At 32.9% G+C, this 17,057-nt stretch overlaps 1 protein-coding gene across 3 annotated transcripts; it reads left to right on the forward strand.

Moving 5' to 3' along the window:
- Positions 1 to 318: 318 nt before the first annotated feature.
- LOC109152539 (protein ECERIFERUM 3-like) lies at positions 319 to 14,084 on the forward strand. 3 transcript variants are annotated; one of them, XM_019300239.1, is made up of 13 exons: positions 319 to 325; positions 3,344 to 3,346; positions 10,442 to 10,565; positions 10,664 to 10,884; positions 10,969 to 11,201; positions 11,283 to 11,502; positions 11,599 to 11,726; positions 12,052 to 12,308; positions 12,475 to 12,582; positions 12,754 to 12,960; positions 13,117 to 13,227; positions 13,368 to 13,541; positions 13,635 to 14,084. In XM_019300239.1, the coding sequence occupies exons 3-13, from the start codon at positions 10,455 to 10,457 to the stop codon at positions 13,788 to 13,790; spliced, it is 1,926 nt and encodes a 641-aa protein (XP_019155784.1). In that variant the 5' UTR covers positions 319 to 325; positions 3,344 to 3,346; positions 10,442 to 10,454; the 3' UTR covers positions 13,791 to 14,084. The 3 variants fall into 3 exon arrangements, with proteins under 3 accessions (XP_019155784.1, XP_019155783.1, XP_019155785.1); XM_019300238.1 differs by lacking the exons at positions 319 to 325; positions 3,344 to 3,346 and adding an exon at positions 9,612 to 10,171 and having other exon boundaries at positions 10,433 to 10,565; XM_019300240.1 differs by lacking the exons at positions 319 to 325; positions 3,344 to 3,346 and adding an exon at positions 9,612 to 10,080 and having other exon boundaries at positions 10,451 to 10,565.
- Positions 14,085 to 17,057: the final 2,973 nt, after the last annotated feature.

Raw genomic sequence — 17,057 nt, forward strand, 5'->3', positions numbered from 1 at the left:
TTTTAACTCATACTAAGCTTAAAATGGGGATTCAAAGTAGTGGAGATTATTTCATAATATTTAGGGGTTTTCCAAAATAAGGAGAGAAAAGTTAATCACTTACCTAAAAACATCCAAATCTTAGCTATTAAGTTCGCCCAAATACTCCTTGTCAAAATCCCTAATATTTTCAAACATTAATCTTAGGGCTCAAGTGATAAACCCAACTCAAAGAGTGAAATATAGAGGTCAAACTTACCTAGAATACTCCAATAGCTTTGAGATCTAAGCTTGAAGAAGATGGAGATCAAAGCTCCAAGATTTTTCCTTCCCCTATCTCTCTCTAGTTAGCTCCCCTTATCTTCTTTCAAATGAAATGTTTATCCAAGACCAAAGTGGTTCCTTAATCTTTAAGGGTAAAGAGGGGTAATTTAGTAAATTCATCCAATATCAATTTTAATAACCTTTGACTTGTTGACCTATTTTAATAACATAGGTATATTTTTTTATTTCCAAGATAGTGGGTATTACAAGTCTGAAACGCGAAAGTTGTTTGTTGTGAAGATTAAACTCATCTGTTACGGAATTAATACTGTTTTAAATCTGAGTTTAATCCTAGTTAGTGGGTGGCTATTACAGGTGTTACACAATTGATTTTAATACCAATTTAATAGCCATGTTGAATGCTATCCCTCCAACAACCCTATATAAAGAGAGGTAGGGCAGAAGCTTTTCACACACTACAGAAACAAAGGAATTCCAGTACGCTTTAGCTTCAAAACTTCTGCTTTTACTCTCTTCTTTAGCCAAACAATGTTCATACCTTGTTTTGTTTGCCGGGTTCTTTGTTTGGGTGCTTAAACAAAGAATCGTAGCACGTTTTATCCTAGGAAACATAGGCTACAACGCTCCTAACACTTGTGGGAGGTAGCAAATAAGGTTTTAAGGAAAAGAACATTGTGTTCAAACTCGTGCTAACCTTTACCCAGTTTTTCCACCTTTTCCTTTCCAGTTTTTTTTTCTGTTTTCCCATATAATAATAATCTTTCTGTAGGATTATTATTTTGGAATTTTTCCACTTTATTACCCAACAACAATTGCTCACAATAAGAGCACCAATCATAGACATTCAAATCATCTACAAGATCAATTCAATAGGTGAAAGTAGGGAAGACCATGATTCGGTTCTGATTCTGAATTGGTGGTTTTCGATTCTGAAAAATGGTGAATCAGAATAGGAACCTTTTAGGACGATTTCAGCTTGAACTGTTGATTCTATTCTCTTTTTTTTTTTTTTCCTTTAATTTTGTTTTCTATTTTTAAAATAGTTCAAATTCTACAATTTTTTTTTTTTGAATTTTTTTCATTCTAATTTTTTAAATGGTTATATCAAATATTTAAACTTCAAAATTAAACTAACAAATAAAAATAATTGTTATAATTAAACTTTAAATTGTTATTTAAAATTTAATGTTTAACCATTAATCAAATAATTGTTATTTAAACTTTAATTAAATATGATGTAATATTTACTTTAAATTTTTGTTATTGTTTTTTTTTTGTTATTGTTTTTTTTTAAATATAATTTAGAACTTCTGAACTAGAACAGAAACTATCTATATAGTTCAGGTTTAAATTAAGTTCTTACCGTACACGATTCAATTCAAATTAGACGGATCAAACTGAACCGTGATCATATCAAAATGAAAGAATCTTTCAAACATAATTACTGCATATATATTTTTCAACTTTTTAGACAACCGATGCAATTAGATCATAACAAATTTCACTCAATAGAAATCAACCAGCAAATCTCATACTAAGAACCTATACCTCAACCGTCATATATGTTAAAGACTTAAAGCTATATATTAGTAGAATTGACATACTTGCATGAGTAGCTCAATTGATTTTTAAGTGATAGATTATTGTGAGCATTAAGTATTGGTCATCTCATCTAATAGATTGTTGAATTACTGTAATTTATCTTTTTACTATATATTTTGTTCGGTTCTAGTTTGTGTTTTGAAACAACGAGAGAATTTTGTCTTTTATGGACAAAATTTTCAGGACAACTTGTAGATATTTACGAGTGGACGTTTATTTTGACTTTTATAGTAGGTTGGTGTTTAAATTTAATTGTAATTAATCACATCACTACATTAAGGACACGCATGCATTCTGGTATTTACTTTTTTCATTTCATGCCTGGTAACTTGGTAAGGCATTCATATGTAGTTATGAGCTATTATTATTATTATTATTATTATTATTATTATTATTATTATTATTATTATTATTATTATTATTATTATTATTATTATGAGCTATTATTATTATTACTAGTAATTCACCCGCGCGATGCACGGGAAAAAATTATGTTATTATAAATATAAATAAAAATAGAAAAAATAAAATATTTTAAATTATTTAATATAATAATATTTTTGAGTTTTATTGGTCAAGTATTTATTATTTTTATAGAATACAAAATTACAATTAAAATTAAAATTATAATTTTGTATGGTTAATATAATCTCTAATTATGTGCATATTCAAATAAATTTATAGAGAGAATTTACATAAATACATGGATTTATTCTTAATTGTATTTCATCTATATTATAATTTTCACAATACGAATAATAACTAAGATAATTACATTTGGAAAGCAAATTTCAAATTTTGTAGGTGTAAATTTAAACTCTAATTGAACACATTTTTTATATGATTATATAATATATAGCTATTTTATTTTTCAAAAGTATATTTTTTATATGATTATATAATATATAGCTATTTTATTTTTTAAATGTTGTGTTTTTTTTTATTTATTTATAATAAAGGATGTTGTTGCATTAATTGTAACATTAAATATTTCCCAAACCATATAGCTTTATTATATAAAGGATTATTATTATTATTATTATTATTATTATTATTATTATTATTATTATTATTATTATTGTTGTTGTTGTTGTTGTTGTTGTTGTTATTGTTGTTATTGTTGTTGTTGTTATTATTATTATTTGGAGTTGAGGGAAACTCCAACCATTATTTGATAGTGTATTGTATAAATTTCATAGATTTTGTGCAACAAATTTAATCTAGAGGTTGTTGATAATAATTGAATTTGTGAATTTCTAATACAAGAAGCAAACTTCTCACTCAGTTTGCCACTCCTTTCATAGCAATGAATTTATGAGCATTTGGTGTGTCAATAATTGTAGATATTTGCATTAAGTTTCGAATCTGCCAACTTGCATGCTGGTGATGCTAGTCATCTTGAAAATTGAGTTTGTTTAGTAAGTCTGATCTATATATGAAGCCCGTGATCAACTCACCAAACTTTACAACCTCCGAGTTGGTCAAACAGTTAACTTGATAACCACAAAGTTTGAAGTTATTTATTGATTCTTTTTTTTTTCTTTAATTTGAGTTGGTAAGCTATGGGCAGCCTAAGCTGGTTTATCTCCTTTGTGGTCTTTTGTCTACTAAGGTCACAAGATAAGTTTCACCTAGAGCACACGACCTTCGAATAATGACTGCGAACTTTCTTATAAATCAAAGATTAGTACATAAGATTTATACATATAATTTCATTGATTTAATATTAAAATTTATCAATAAAAATTTGTTTTCATCAAAAAATATAAGTTATCTGATCTCAACATAATCATGGAGATCTGTACACTATGGTTGGAATTGCTCTATTAAACACATTTATAGGGAATCAAATAAGTCTGCATATTGGATGTCCTCTAACTTTGGCTCCTCTCAATTATATTCCAATGTAGATCTTTGATGAACGTATGGGAGAATTCGCTATCTATTGAAAATTGATATAATAAGAGTTGTTTGACCTAGATTCATGTAATTAAATTAAGTAATACTCATCAAGGATGTGGAATTGATATGAGATCATAACAAGTTTATCTTGATAGATAGATATCAGCTTGCTAGTCGCATACTAAGAAATTATAGGCCCACCCACCAAATTAAAATTATCCATTCAATTTGTATATATTTATGATTGAAGTTTAAGGTTCTGAGTTTTGTATAGTACCAGCAGTTGGTGTTAGAAATTAGTAGTAATCCCAATTCAAGTTCAATATGTACATTAAGGACATGCATTATACTACTCATAATTTCATGTCTGGTAAAGCATTCATATGTTGTACAGTTTGGTAAGTACTTATGAGTTTCATATATAGACTTACTATACAAACCAACTTTCAAGATAACTTGCATGCAAGTTAGCAGCTTTGAAATTTAATTTAATGCAAATATCTACAATTTGCTCATAAATAGATGTGATATAAGTCTGAATTGATTGATATGTAGTATTAGTAAATATTTGACCAGAAAATGCACTAAAAGTAATTGACGGTAAAAATGTTACCGGAGTATATTTGTATAAATGAGTAAAGGTAAATTGTTTTGCTATAGTTTCTGTACAGGAAATCAGAATGTCCCCCTACTTGTTATATGAGCTCAGCTTTTATACTGTACAATTGTAACGGCTACAATAAAGGCACTAATAAGTACAACGACTCCTCATCAGCTCCTCAGTAATTGTTGTGTGCGCTCCTTCTTAACTGCTCTTTGATGAGGCGGTAATGCGTTGGACTCTAAGAACCGTTCGAACTCTTGACCACTACCCACCGTCCATATTGATTGTTTTGACTGTCATCATTGCTCTGATGGGTTAGACCAAGTGCACCGGGTCGGATCCAGTACATTGTCCAATTATCCTGTCACTAGCCCCCCTACTCCCGAGAGGAGAGCGTAGCAGAGTCAGCTAGGGAGTAACAATAGCGAATGTTCATTGAATATCTCATCAGCCTCTTGTCCGCAAACTACGAGCGTAGAGAAATGAGATGAGTTGGAACTTTTTTTTTTTTTTTTTTTTTTTTTATGTTTTTGTGGTTGCCTCCTCGAAGGTTCCCCTCGGGTGCGGGACCAGCTCATCAAAGTGCCGGCACGGGGCCAGCTCATCAAAGTGCCGGCACGGGGCCAGCTCATCAAAGTGTCCCGCGCGATTTTTTTTTTTTTTTTTTTTTTTTTTTTTTTTGTGTTTGCCTCCTCGAAGGTTCTCCTTGGACGCGGGTCCGGCTCATCAGACTGCCGGCGCGGGCGGACTCATCAAAGTGCCGGCATGGGGTCGGCTCATCAAAATGTCGGCGCAGGAGTGGGCTCATCAAAGTGCCGACGCGGAGGATTGCCTTGGCCAAAGCCATGGTCGAGGGCCGCCTCGGCCATGGTACATGCCGAAGATCGCCTCGGCCATTGCCTCGACCAAAGCTCCTCGACCACTTTTTTTTTTACCCATTATTCGTTTTCTCTTTTTTTTTTTTGTTGTTGTTGTTTTTTGTTTTTGTTTTTGTTTTTTTTTTGTTTTTTGTTTTTTGTTCTTTTTTTTTGTTTTGTAGTTTTTTGTGTGTGTGTTCGTAGCTTACTTCGACCGGCCGTAGGCTCGGCCAAAGGTCGGCTCTTCCATAGGATAGTGAGCGAGGTTAGACCTCGTATCATTCCTTAGAGAATAGCGCTTTCATAACCAAACCTTGAGCTTGACCAATAAAGCGTCCTTCCGTCGGGTAGCTAGCCAAATCGGATCACGTGCCGACCCTTAGGAATAGAGTGTGTTAGTTTTTTTTTTTTTTTTTTTTTTTTTTGTTTTTTTTTTATTTTTTTGGAACGATGATATCCCTTATTCAAATGAGTACGAGGACATGGCCTCGACCTTTCTTCTTTGGCCCTGAGCATGGTGGATGAGGACATGCCTCCTACTTTACTAACACAAGGCCTCCATGGACAAATGTAATTTTTTTTTATTCAACAAAGTTGATTAGGGCGGACCATGAACAATAGTTACATCAATAATCATATTGTTGATCTTGTGTGTTTTAGCGAATAACATGTTTTTTGCGCTACACGGATTCCTCCTCTAGATTCTTGTCTCCTTCTTCCATGATCTGATCGTACCCCCTCTTTGTCTTTGAGGAGGACATGGCTGGAGTTGTTGGATCCTGAACGAGCCATCTCTTCTAATTGTACAACGTATTTGCTTGAGATTTGATATATCCTCTCAATGAAAGCACCAATGATGGTAAAAATGTTACCGGAGTATATTTGTATAAGTGAGTAAAGGTAAATTGTTTTGCTATAGTTTCTGTACTGGAAATCAGAATGTCCCCCTACTTGTTACATGGGTTTAGCTTTTATACTATACAATTGTAACGGCTACAATAAAGGCACTAACGACCTCCTAATAAGTACAACGACTCCTCATCATAAGTGTCTGGCTCATCAGTAATTGTTGTGCACGCTCCTTCTTAACTGCTCTTTGATGAGGCGGTAATGCGTTGGACTCTAAGAACCGTTCCAACTCTTGACCACTACCCACCGTCCATATTGATTGCTTTGACTTTCATCATTGTTCTGATGGGTTAGACCAAGCTAGGCTCGGATTTAGGTTCGGTTTGAGAACTCAAATATTCCCTAGTTTTCTTGTGCACATAATTATTTTATTTATTTTCACTAATAATTCAAATTTGTTTGGAACAAGTATAAATTAGATTTTGATGATACCAAAAACTTAGTAAATTTTAGTTCCCAACCCACTTTATTCTTCTAGACTTAGGAATTATGTTATGTTCGAATAGTTCTGAGGAGTCAGAACTATAACTCAAAGAGTTACACTTCGAGCAGTAAACTCTCTCTCAAACGAGGAGTTAAAGAGAACGAGGAGCTACAAAGAGTAGAAGCAATGAAGAGTTAAATACGAAGACTAGAAGACTCAGAAGACTGGAAGGTTGCAATGACTAAAGAGTGGAAGGGTCAACCAAACCGAGTAGCAGGGATTCGAAGAGTTAACTCAGCAAACAGTTAACTTATTCGAGTAGTAGGAATGACTATTTGATAGTTATCTCCGAAATGTTACAAAGGTTATGATACGAAGAGTTAAACTCGAAAGGTAAGAGCTGACCTCTCGGATCAACCGTTCGAGACATTCTCTGAGCGAACAGTTCAAAATTTTAAGAGTCATGAACTTTATGCAAAATGTTACCAAGGCAATTGAAGTCCTAGGTACACATTCCGGTGATTTTTCTTAAAAGCCTAGACAAAAGGTGCAGTACAAAAAAGTAAGGTGCACTAGGTAAAGGCATGTCAATGGTTGGAAAACCCTGACATAAAGTAACATTTCGCAATATCCGTTGGTCATTACCCCAGGGTTAAGAGGCGTTTGAAATTTATTTCCCTCCAATGGATATATTTCAAATCGTCCTATAAATACCTTCAATCAAGTCTGAAGAATGTACGGGTTAATATACTTGTCAGTCATTTGAATAGATCTCTCTCTATACGTATATATACCTGCACAGGAAAAAAAACATCAATAAACATGTTATATTGCATATCAAGTCCAATAAAATACAAAAAAAAAAAAGGTTATTGCAAACAATTTATTAATCTTACAATAAAAAATTATGATATCTGATGGTCAACCCACAATCCTTGTTCATGATCACATGTAACTAATTTCAAGGTTATCTTCCTCTAAAGGTAAGGACTGAATGCCAATAAAAAATGGAGCTGAGGAACTTCATCAAAATGATCATACTCTTCTTCATCAACAACATCTCCATCACGGCAACACCAACAATACTTGTTTTGCCTTATAAGACAACTGACCACTTATTATCAACAGGATCATAATAATAAAACACTACATGTTTTGCCTGTGATGCAAGTATGAATGGTTCGTCATGATAACTTAACTGGCCAAAATCAACCAAAGTAAAACTCAATTCATCTATACGAACGCATCTTCTATGACAACCCCACTATTTTACACCGCACTCTTTTCATCTTGTCGTTATGTATAAAATGTATATCCATTAATTTCATAACCTTCATAATAACTCACTAGCATAGCAGGCCCATATGAGTAAAAGTATTACATTTTTCGGATATGATAACCAAGTATTACATTTTTCTTCAAAAGTATTACATTTTTCCATAGAAGTAATAAACATTTTATCCCTTATTAGTATTACATTTTTCAGTATAAATATTATATTTGATCTTAACCCAACCTGTCTCACGAACAAGGATATGTGAGATGGTTTCACACAAGGTTTTACCTTTTTTTTTTTTTTTAAAAGTCGTTTAAAATCACACAACAAAATAATAATATTAATATTCTATTATTTATTTCTTTCTTTTGTTTGAGAGGAAATTATATTTTTGTCCTCCAATTATACATGTGGTGCAGAGTTATTCATTGAGTTGTACATGTGACCATCTTTAACCCCTAAATTAAGCATAAAAATGACAATTTTAGTATCTGAAGTACCAAGTCAACCACTTTATTAAGTGATATATTGGTGACAAAAATAGTTTCCGAGAAATTAAAATCGTCATTTTAGACATAACTTAAAGGTTAAAGATGATCACACATAAAACTCATAAACTAAAATATGGAAAGCAGGAAAATGACTTCTGGAAAATGAATCATTTACTTCGGTGTTTGGCTGCTCAACGGAAAATTGTCCTTGTGTGTTTGATTCATTTTCCAAAAAATGACCAGGAAAATGAACATAAATGTATACTTCAACATTTTAATTGTTTGATACTTATGATAAAATCCTTTTGTGAACCGCACTCATTAAACTTTGTGGATTATATATATATATATATATATATATATATATATATATATATATATATATATATATATATATATAATTGCACTCAGGTGCGAATGAAGCGCCCAGGAGGAAATATACGAACGAATCAGCACGCGGCACGTGTCCAGATATAATGGATTAAAAAAAATGCGGTGGCATTTTCGTAAATAATTAAACATCGAAGTGCAAGTAAAATCACTTACAAGTGCACCTACTTTCACCTATAAGTATTGATGCTCAGTGTAAATTTTTACTTGCACCTATAATACATTTTACATGCACTTGTAATACATTTTACTTGCACTTCGATATTCAATTATTTACGAAAATGCCACCGTGTTTTTTAAAAAAATCAGTGTTTCTCATCCATTAGATCTGGACACGTGGACAAACAGAATTCATTCCTATTTCACGCCTGGGCGAAGCATTCGCACCTGAGTGCGATTATATATATATTCTCCAAAACATATCTATTTTCTTTTGAGTAAGGTATCATTTTTCATTGACCTCATTTTCTCCATCTTACCAAACACTGAAAACTCAAAAAATGATTTCCAGAAGTCATTTTCTAAGTTTCCAAACGCACCCTAAATCTATACTACGGGTCTAACTGAATGATAAAAAAATGCAATTTTCTCATTATTTTATATACCTCATAGGATTTTTGTGTCTATTTACTCTATTTTCTTTCCCTTAAAATAAGCATACAATTAAAACATTGCACACAAAAATAATCAACAACAATAAATTGTGTTGGTTTTGTAAGAGTGAAAAACATTTCCCTAAAACATTATTACATGCATGATTTTCCGGGAAAAAAAAAATAATTACACAGACGAAATGTGAAAACGCCACCCGTCAAAAATGCTACTTACGCTCCACTTTCCAGTCCACAAGAAATCCATGAGCAACGTTTGCACCTCGGATGATCTATGTTCAACCGTCCTGTCCCATCAATTTAGTATGCTTTGCTGGTACTATGCTATAACGCTGGGTGTCAGCAAAGTCCATACATATACTGCTCTTCTTAATTGTTACAGTAATACTTAGCAGAATAATCCTCCTTTAGTCCACTTGACCCGTAGATTTTGCTTCCATTCACACCCAGTCTCCATTTTTTTCCCCAGATTTTCTTGAAAGATCCAATTTTTTTTTGTTTTTTTTCGTTTTTGATTAAAGTCTGTGATGTAGAAAGGAAACTGAACCCTTCTCAACTGCAACCCACCACCAACTTTCTTAATCCACACAATTAGCCAGCCAGATAACCATTTATAATTTCTCCAAAACTACCATATCGCATTAATTTCTTAGGTTATAGACCGTATAGCTGTCAGCTTGGGCAAAACGTGGAGATATATCAATGACCCAATTTTGGTTATGATAATTGGGTGCCTGTCAATTTGAATAGGTGGGAAATTTGTTCTATGCCAAAAGAAAGGAGAAGAGATGTTAATCTTAATGAATTTATGATTGGGAAATCCAACTGTAAACCCAGCCTTGTAAGTTTCTGTCTTTGGGGGCTACTTGTATAATACTCTGGCTATCTACAAGCCTAGAAGAAACATAAAGAGGGTAGATAGGAAAACTGGGTTGTACAGATCCAACAACAAGGGGAAACCTTCTTTTGTTTTGTCTGTTTTCAACTTCAATTGCTTTCCTTTATATCCCCTCTCCAATCTTGTTTGAATTCTTTACTATTTATACCCTTTTTCTCCTTTTTGCCTGTTTGGTGAGGTCATCAATCTGTATTGGATTTCAAGAACACACAGGTTTTCCAGTGAAATGGGGAAAGAAAATGGTGCTGTTCACAAAGAGGAGGAAGGAAATACTCTTATGAGGAAGAAAGATGCAGCCTTGTTTGCTTGGCCATGGGAGAACCTGGGAAATTTCAAGGCATGCTCTTTTATCACTTATTCCTATTAATTATATATATATATATATAGTTTCAGTTGATTCTAAATGGGAAAATTGTTTTTCTTGTTCTTGAGCAGTATTTGTTATGTGGACCATTGATTGCAAAATTCATATATTCTCTGGTTTGGAAAGAGAGCTGGGAGGATATTTGGTGCTTACATATTCTTGTTCTTACTGGGCTGAGAGGCCTTGTTCATCAGTTGTGGAGTTCTTACAGTAATATGCTATTCTTTAACCGGGCAAAAAGGGTGTCTCAACAAGGCATAGATTTTGAACAAATCGACAAGGAATGGCATTGGTATGAATTTTACTTCATTCCAACCCGTCTTTTCTGCCTTTGTGATTTTAAAAACAAAACATGTTTTGTATGAATCTTAAACAGGGACAATTTCCTAATACTTCAAGCGATTTTGGCTTCATTTGCCTATATGAGCTTCCCTTCCTTGGCTAATCTCCCCACCTGGGAATTTAAAGGGGTTGTTTACTGTCTCGTTTTGCATATGGGATTCTCAGAGCCGCTTTACTATTTGATGCATAGATTATTGCATAGCTCCGATCTGTATCCACTTTATCATTGGCTACACCATGATTCTAAAGTTCCGCATCCATTTACAGGTATAAATAGGTAGATGCATCATCTGTAAATTGCGTTGCATAACTTGAGTTATTGACTACTTGCGTTCATGTCTGATGCAGCGGGCAGTGCAGCATTTCTGGAACATCTGTTACTGTGTGTAATTGTAGGAATTCCAACGCTGGGAACCGCGTTTCTTGGACATGGTTCGATAATCGTTATCTACAGTTATATTTTGGCATTTGATTTTCTTAGATGTTTGGGGTATAGCAATGTTGAAATCATGCCTAGTCACCTCTTCAAGACTATTCCAGTTCTCAAGTACCTTATTTATAGCCCAACGTAAATGTTCTCGATCTATCCTCTCTTATCAAATTTGCATCTATCACTTGTAACGAGCCTCTTGCGGTTGAAGCTTACACCTTTCTGACTCTACAGGTACTACGGTCTACACCATATGGATAAAAGGACTAATTTTTGCCTCTTTATGCCTCTCTATGATATGCTCGGGAAGACAATAAACACCCGTTCTTGGGAACTTCAGGCAGAGATAAGTTCAAGGACTAGTAAGTTTGATTTTTCTTCTCTCCTAATTATTTGTATGTTCAATCAACCAAATGTTACTCAATTAGTTCCACTTTGCAACCATGGTGTATTAACTACAGATACTTCCAAGCTGTCATATTACACCCTCAAACTCGCTCCTAAGAACTGTTAAGAGTCCCACATTGAAAAAATAAGAGAGAACATATGGGTTTATAAGGCCATGGGTTAGACTAACTAATTGATTGAATCTGGTTTTTTAGTGTGATTTGGTCTGCAACAAACAAACTTCAAAAAATGTTTTTTTTTGGTTCATTAATTACATATATATTATTTTCCCACATGAAGGTGCATATGAGAAGGCACCCGATTTCGTGTTTCTTGCACATGTTGTTGACGTGATGTCAGCAATGCACTCTCCATTCGTTTTTCGATCATTCAGCTCAGTGCCTTTCAGTACAAAGCTGTTCTTGATACCAATGTGGCCTTATACCTTCTTGGTGATGCTCGCCATGTGGCTAAAATCCAAGACTTTCCTCTTTAGCTTTTACATTCTTAGAGGAAGAGTGCACCAGACATGGGTTGTTCCAAGATTTGGCTTTCAGGTATCTGCTTAATGCTCTCAATGTTAAGTATTTATGCAATAATTCTTACTTCTTTGATGTATCGAAACTCATACAAGAAATTGAGATTTAATTGATTAGAAGGGAAGAAAGATGTATTTTCCATTTTGGCTTGGCATCTTAGATATATGATTTGCTACATTTGCAGTATTTCTTGCCTTTTGCTGCGGAAGGTATAAATAAACAGATTGAAGAAGCTATCCTCATGGCTGACAGGCTAGGAGTCAAGGTCATTAGCCTTGCTGCATTAAACAAGGTCTATAATGTTTCAATTCCTTTTTTATTTGCTTTTAGCTTTAGCTGTGCTCGCTTCACCTTATTATTAACCGGACCGGAGAGATAACTTTTAAGTTGTCATTTTGTTTGAGTTGTAATATTGGAAGTCACATCAATTGATTGTTATGTTTGTGGAAGAATATGGTTACAGAATGAAGGCCTGAATGGAGGTGGAACACTCTTTGTCAATAAGCATCCTGACCTTAAAGTCCGAGTGGTCCATGGAAACACCTTAACAGCTGCTGTGATCTTAAATGACATTCCCCGGGACGTGGATGAGGTCTTCCTAACAGGTGCCACTTCCAAACTTGGGAGGGCCATTGCGCTCTACCTGGCACGTAGACGAGTCAGAGTTTTGGTAAGTCACTTCATCCACTTACTTTGCTTTATAAATTTTGGTACACCCCGCAATTTCGATAACATTGATAAATATTTCCTTGCACCAAATTAAAAAGTTTTTGTGAGATATGGTGTTCCTTTACTCTCTCCTCTCTTGACCTGTTGTTGTTTACAGATGCTTACCCAATCCACTGAGAGATTCGTAAAAATCCAAAGTGAAGCCCCGGTGGATTGCCAGAAATTCCTAGTTCAAGTTACCAAGTATCAAGCAGCTAAACACTGTAAGGTAAAGATTATGCATTGAATCAATCTTTCTTTCATCTTTTCCCAGGCATCAAGCTTCTCTCCGAGTGTTGGCAGGGTAAAGAAATAATCGTTTTGAGACGATCGAGCTAATTATGATTTGATGTATTCTAATGTTGACAGACGTGGATAATTGGGAAATGGGCTACACCTCGAGAGCAAAGCTGGGCTCCTTCAGGAACACATTTTCATCAATTTGTAGTCCCGCCTATCATCCAATTCCGTAGAGACTGCACTTACGGGAAGTTGGCAGCAATGAAGCTTCCAAAGGATGTTGAGGGGCTTGGATCATGTGAGGTACACATATTTCCTGTTTTAGAGGCTTTGGTTTTACCAATTAAATTCTGACTTTTTTTTTTTTTGTTTTTTGTTTTTTGGGCACTGCACTAGTACACAATGGGACGAGGCGTTGTTCATGCGTGCCATGCAGGCGGAGTGGTTCATGCTCTCGAAGGGTGGACGCACCACGAGGTAGGAGCTATCAATGTAGACCAGATTGATGTAGTCTGGGAGGCTGCACTGAAGAATGGGTTGAAGCCCTTGTAGAGGATGCCATTTTTGCTCCTCTCCTCTCACCTGATGAAGATAAGATTGCTCAATATGGATCACCTAAGCTAATAGCTTGAAGTTGCTTGGAGTTCATAGATTAACACTATTCTTGTTTGTTTTCTTGTACCCCTGCTCCCACTCACCCACAAAACTTTTAAAAATAAATAAAAAATCTTTTACAGTTCTACATTATGCTGTTACAAACCTGTGTAAACTGATAGTATGTTTGTATTGCTTATGAAGAAAAGAACATGCTATTTCAATGATATAATTCCTCAATGGTCCAAGTAATTCATCGCTAAAATGATTGTTTTCGGCACAGGATAAATCCTAGAGTTCATTTCTTGCAAGTAGTCTACAATTAGAGCTTGCAATTACAGATACGACCTGTTGACATGAAAATAACGGATTAGTGTTTAGCCTTAACATGTTTCGGGTCGTTAATGAATTGACCTGCTAAGGACCCATTATGTTTCGTGTCTTAACTGATCAAACAGTTAAACTTATTAAGAACCGTTAATATTATCGTGTTAACTTATTTATACAAACTTGTTTATTAGGTAAGAACCATTGTCATGGATGAGATTACAAAAGATATTATGAATATGACTAAGGATGAATTTACAACATTAGGTTAAGATCCTACACCGATTATTGATGTTCAACAATTTGAAATTTGAATTTTTATTGTGTTTAGTTTTATTCGGAAAACTAGTATGTACTTCTTTAATTATGATTTTTGGATGTTATTTTATCATTTTATGAATGTTATAATTTGAATATTTTTTTAGTTTGTTTGATGGATTTGAATTGTGGGTTTTACTTTTTTTTTTTTTTTTTTTTTTATATATATAACTTAATTTTAAATTTTAGTTTTTTAATACGGAGTATATTAATAGGTTTAGTGGGTTTAAACGAGTTTCGTGTCATATCATGTCGACACGACCCGAGACCTGTTAACAAAACGTGTATATGGTGTCACCATGTTTAATCCGTTAACAAATCGTGTTCGTGTTGAAAATTTGAACCTGTTAATCATAACATGTCGTGTCCTTGTTTAGCCTTATTGTATTCATATCGTTATTATGTTGACACGTTAACGAATTCGTATACACGAATTGTCAAGTCTATCTGCAATCATGTTCCATGGCATGAATAATAATCGAGCTAGTGGTTAGAATCTCTTAAGTTAAAATAAAGGCTTAAAGGTTAAAAGAATAAAAAAAAAAAATCATTATACCTTGTGATATTTATATACTAGTAATTGTCCCGTGCGATGCACGAACTATTATTAATTTAACAAATTTATCAATTAATTTTTTTACATCCTCTAAATTAGCAAAGAAAGTAATGGTTGTAGAAACAGAAAACCTTATTTGATTTCTTCAGCTCAGAATTAGTTCTATTAAAAATGTAAGTATAACTATACAATGTAATGTTTAATATTTTTAAAAGTTTAATTATGTTATTATTATGTTGATTTTAATGTTTATTGTTACTTGTATTATTATTATTATTATTATTATTATTATTATTATTATTATTATTATTTGAATTTGAAATAACTAATTTAATTATATAGCTAACGTATTTAAATAAAATTTGTAAATAAATTAATAGGCAATATTTCTCAAAAATCTCCACCAAAAACTTATTCATTTGAAAAATATTATTTAAGTAAGAACTATGTTTATTTTATATCTAATTTCTCATTAATTTTTATATATGTGGAGTCAAATTAATTATAATTGAGGTTTAAATGAATATATACACAAATTATATTAAGGGAAAATAGCACTTTTTTTTCCTGAGTTATATACTTGTAGCACTTTTTTCCCCTGAATTATTTAAGTGGCTGTTTTTCCCCCTAAAATGTTAAATTGAAATATTTATCCTTAAAATAAATAGTTATTTTTCTTCTCCAACAAATGATGACTACAATTTGGTTCAAACCAAACAGACACCATAGCAACCAAACCGAAATATTCCAATTACAATTTAGAATCGAAACCCGATATTTAGAGTTTATTAAAATCGCGAACCGAAATGACTAGTTCATGTTCCGAACTGAAAAAAATTAAAATACATTTATTTTTGAATTTAGACTATTTTAAAATAAAAAATAAAATTTTAAAATAAAGACGGTTAAAAATCGCGAACTTGATCCGGAACCGCCGGTTCACGGTTCAAGATCCAATTTTTTCGATTCATAATTTTAATAAACTGAAATCCAAATATTGGGTTCTGGATCTGAATCATAATCGAAAACTTTTAATTCGATTACTATAGTGTCCGGTTCAGTTCGAATCGAACCGTGGTCATCCCTACGTATACGCAATAATTGTTGGAGAAGAGAAACAAATAAAATGTTTACTTTAATGGTAGAAATGTCAATTTAATATATTAGGGGGAAAACAACCATTTTTAGAATAATTGAGGGGGCTAATGTGCTTACATGAATAATTCAGGGAGAAAAAGTGCTATAAGTTTCAGGGGAAAAAAATGACATTTTCCCTTATATTAAATATAAAAAACTTTACGAATAAATGTGAACACAATAAATGCATTTATATTCCTAATCTCATTTGCATTCACACTTGGGCAGAGAAATTTTTTCCTACCTCATTTCGCTTTGATATATATAGAGATAGAGATATAATAATATATAATTTATAAAATAAAAATACACATAATAACTTCAAAAAAAATATATGTACAAATACATCGTATACCCAACAATTAATGCATTCATACTTGTTAATCTTGTTTGTATCAAAATGCATTCACACTTTGGAGGAAAAATTTTGTGGCCATCATTTTGCTTTATTATATATAGAGATACTAGTATTGTCCCGTGCGATGCACAAATTAAATATTAAAGATTTGTTTGTAATGTTAGAATAGGTAAAAAATGTTTTTAATAATGGTATTTGAAGTACATAAGAAGAAAACATGAAGCACAATTTAATTGTTTAAAATTACATTTTTATTAAGTATATGACAAAATAATTATGATATTCTATTTACAATATTTAATTTAATAATTGAAAATAGTATGATACAAAAAGTTACTATTATTAATCGCAGCTAGCGGTATACATATTTGATCTTGAGTATATCCACTCCTAGTATGCTACCCATGCGATGCACAGAATGAATATTGGACAATATTATAATAATATTATTTATTAAAAAATGCATAACCTAATATCAACATAGTTGCAATTCATATTCATATTCATATTCATATATATACTACAATAA

Source organism: Ipomoea nil, unplaced genomic scaffold (genome assembly GCF_001879475.1).
Source record: "Ipomoea nil cultivar Tokyo-kokei standard unplaced genomic scaffold, Asagao_1.1 scaffold2426, whole genome shotgun sequence".
In the NCBI taxonomy this organism is placed as follows: Eukaryota; Viridiplantae; Streptophyta; class Magnoliopsida; order Solanales; family Convolvulaceae; genus Ipomoea; species Ipomoea nil.

What these genes read in the sequence shown, in the direction of transcription:
- LOC109152539 (XM_019300239.1), top strand. Translation starts at nt 10,455, where the DNA reads ATGGGGAAAGAAAATGGTGCTGTTCACAAAGAGGAGGAAGGAAATACT. An exon ending in AGAACCTGGGAAATTTCAAG is followed by an intron (nt 10,566 to 10,663) that starts GCATGCTCTTTT and finishes GTTCTTGAGCAG; the next exon opens with TATTTGTTATGTGGACCATT. An exon ending in AGGGGCTTGGATCATGTGAG is followed by an intron (nt 13,542 to 13,634) that starts GTACACATATTT and finishes GCACTGCACTAG; the next exon opens with TACACAATGGGACGAGGCGT.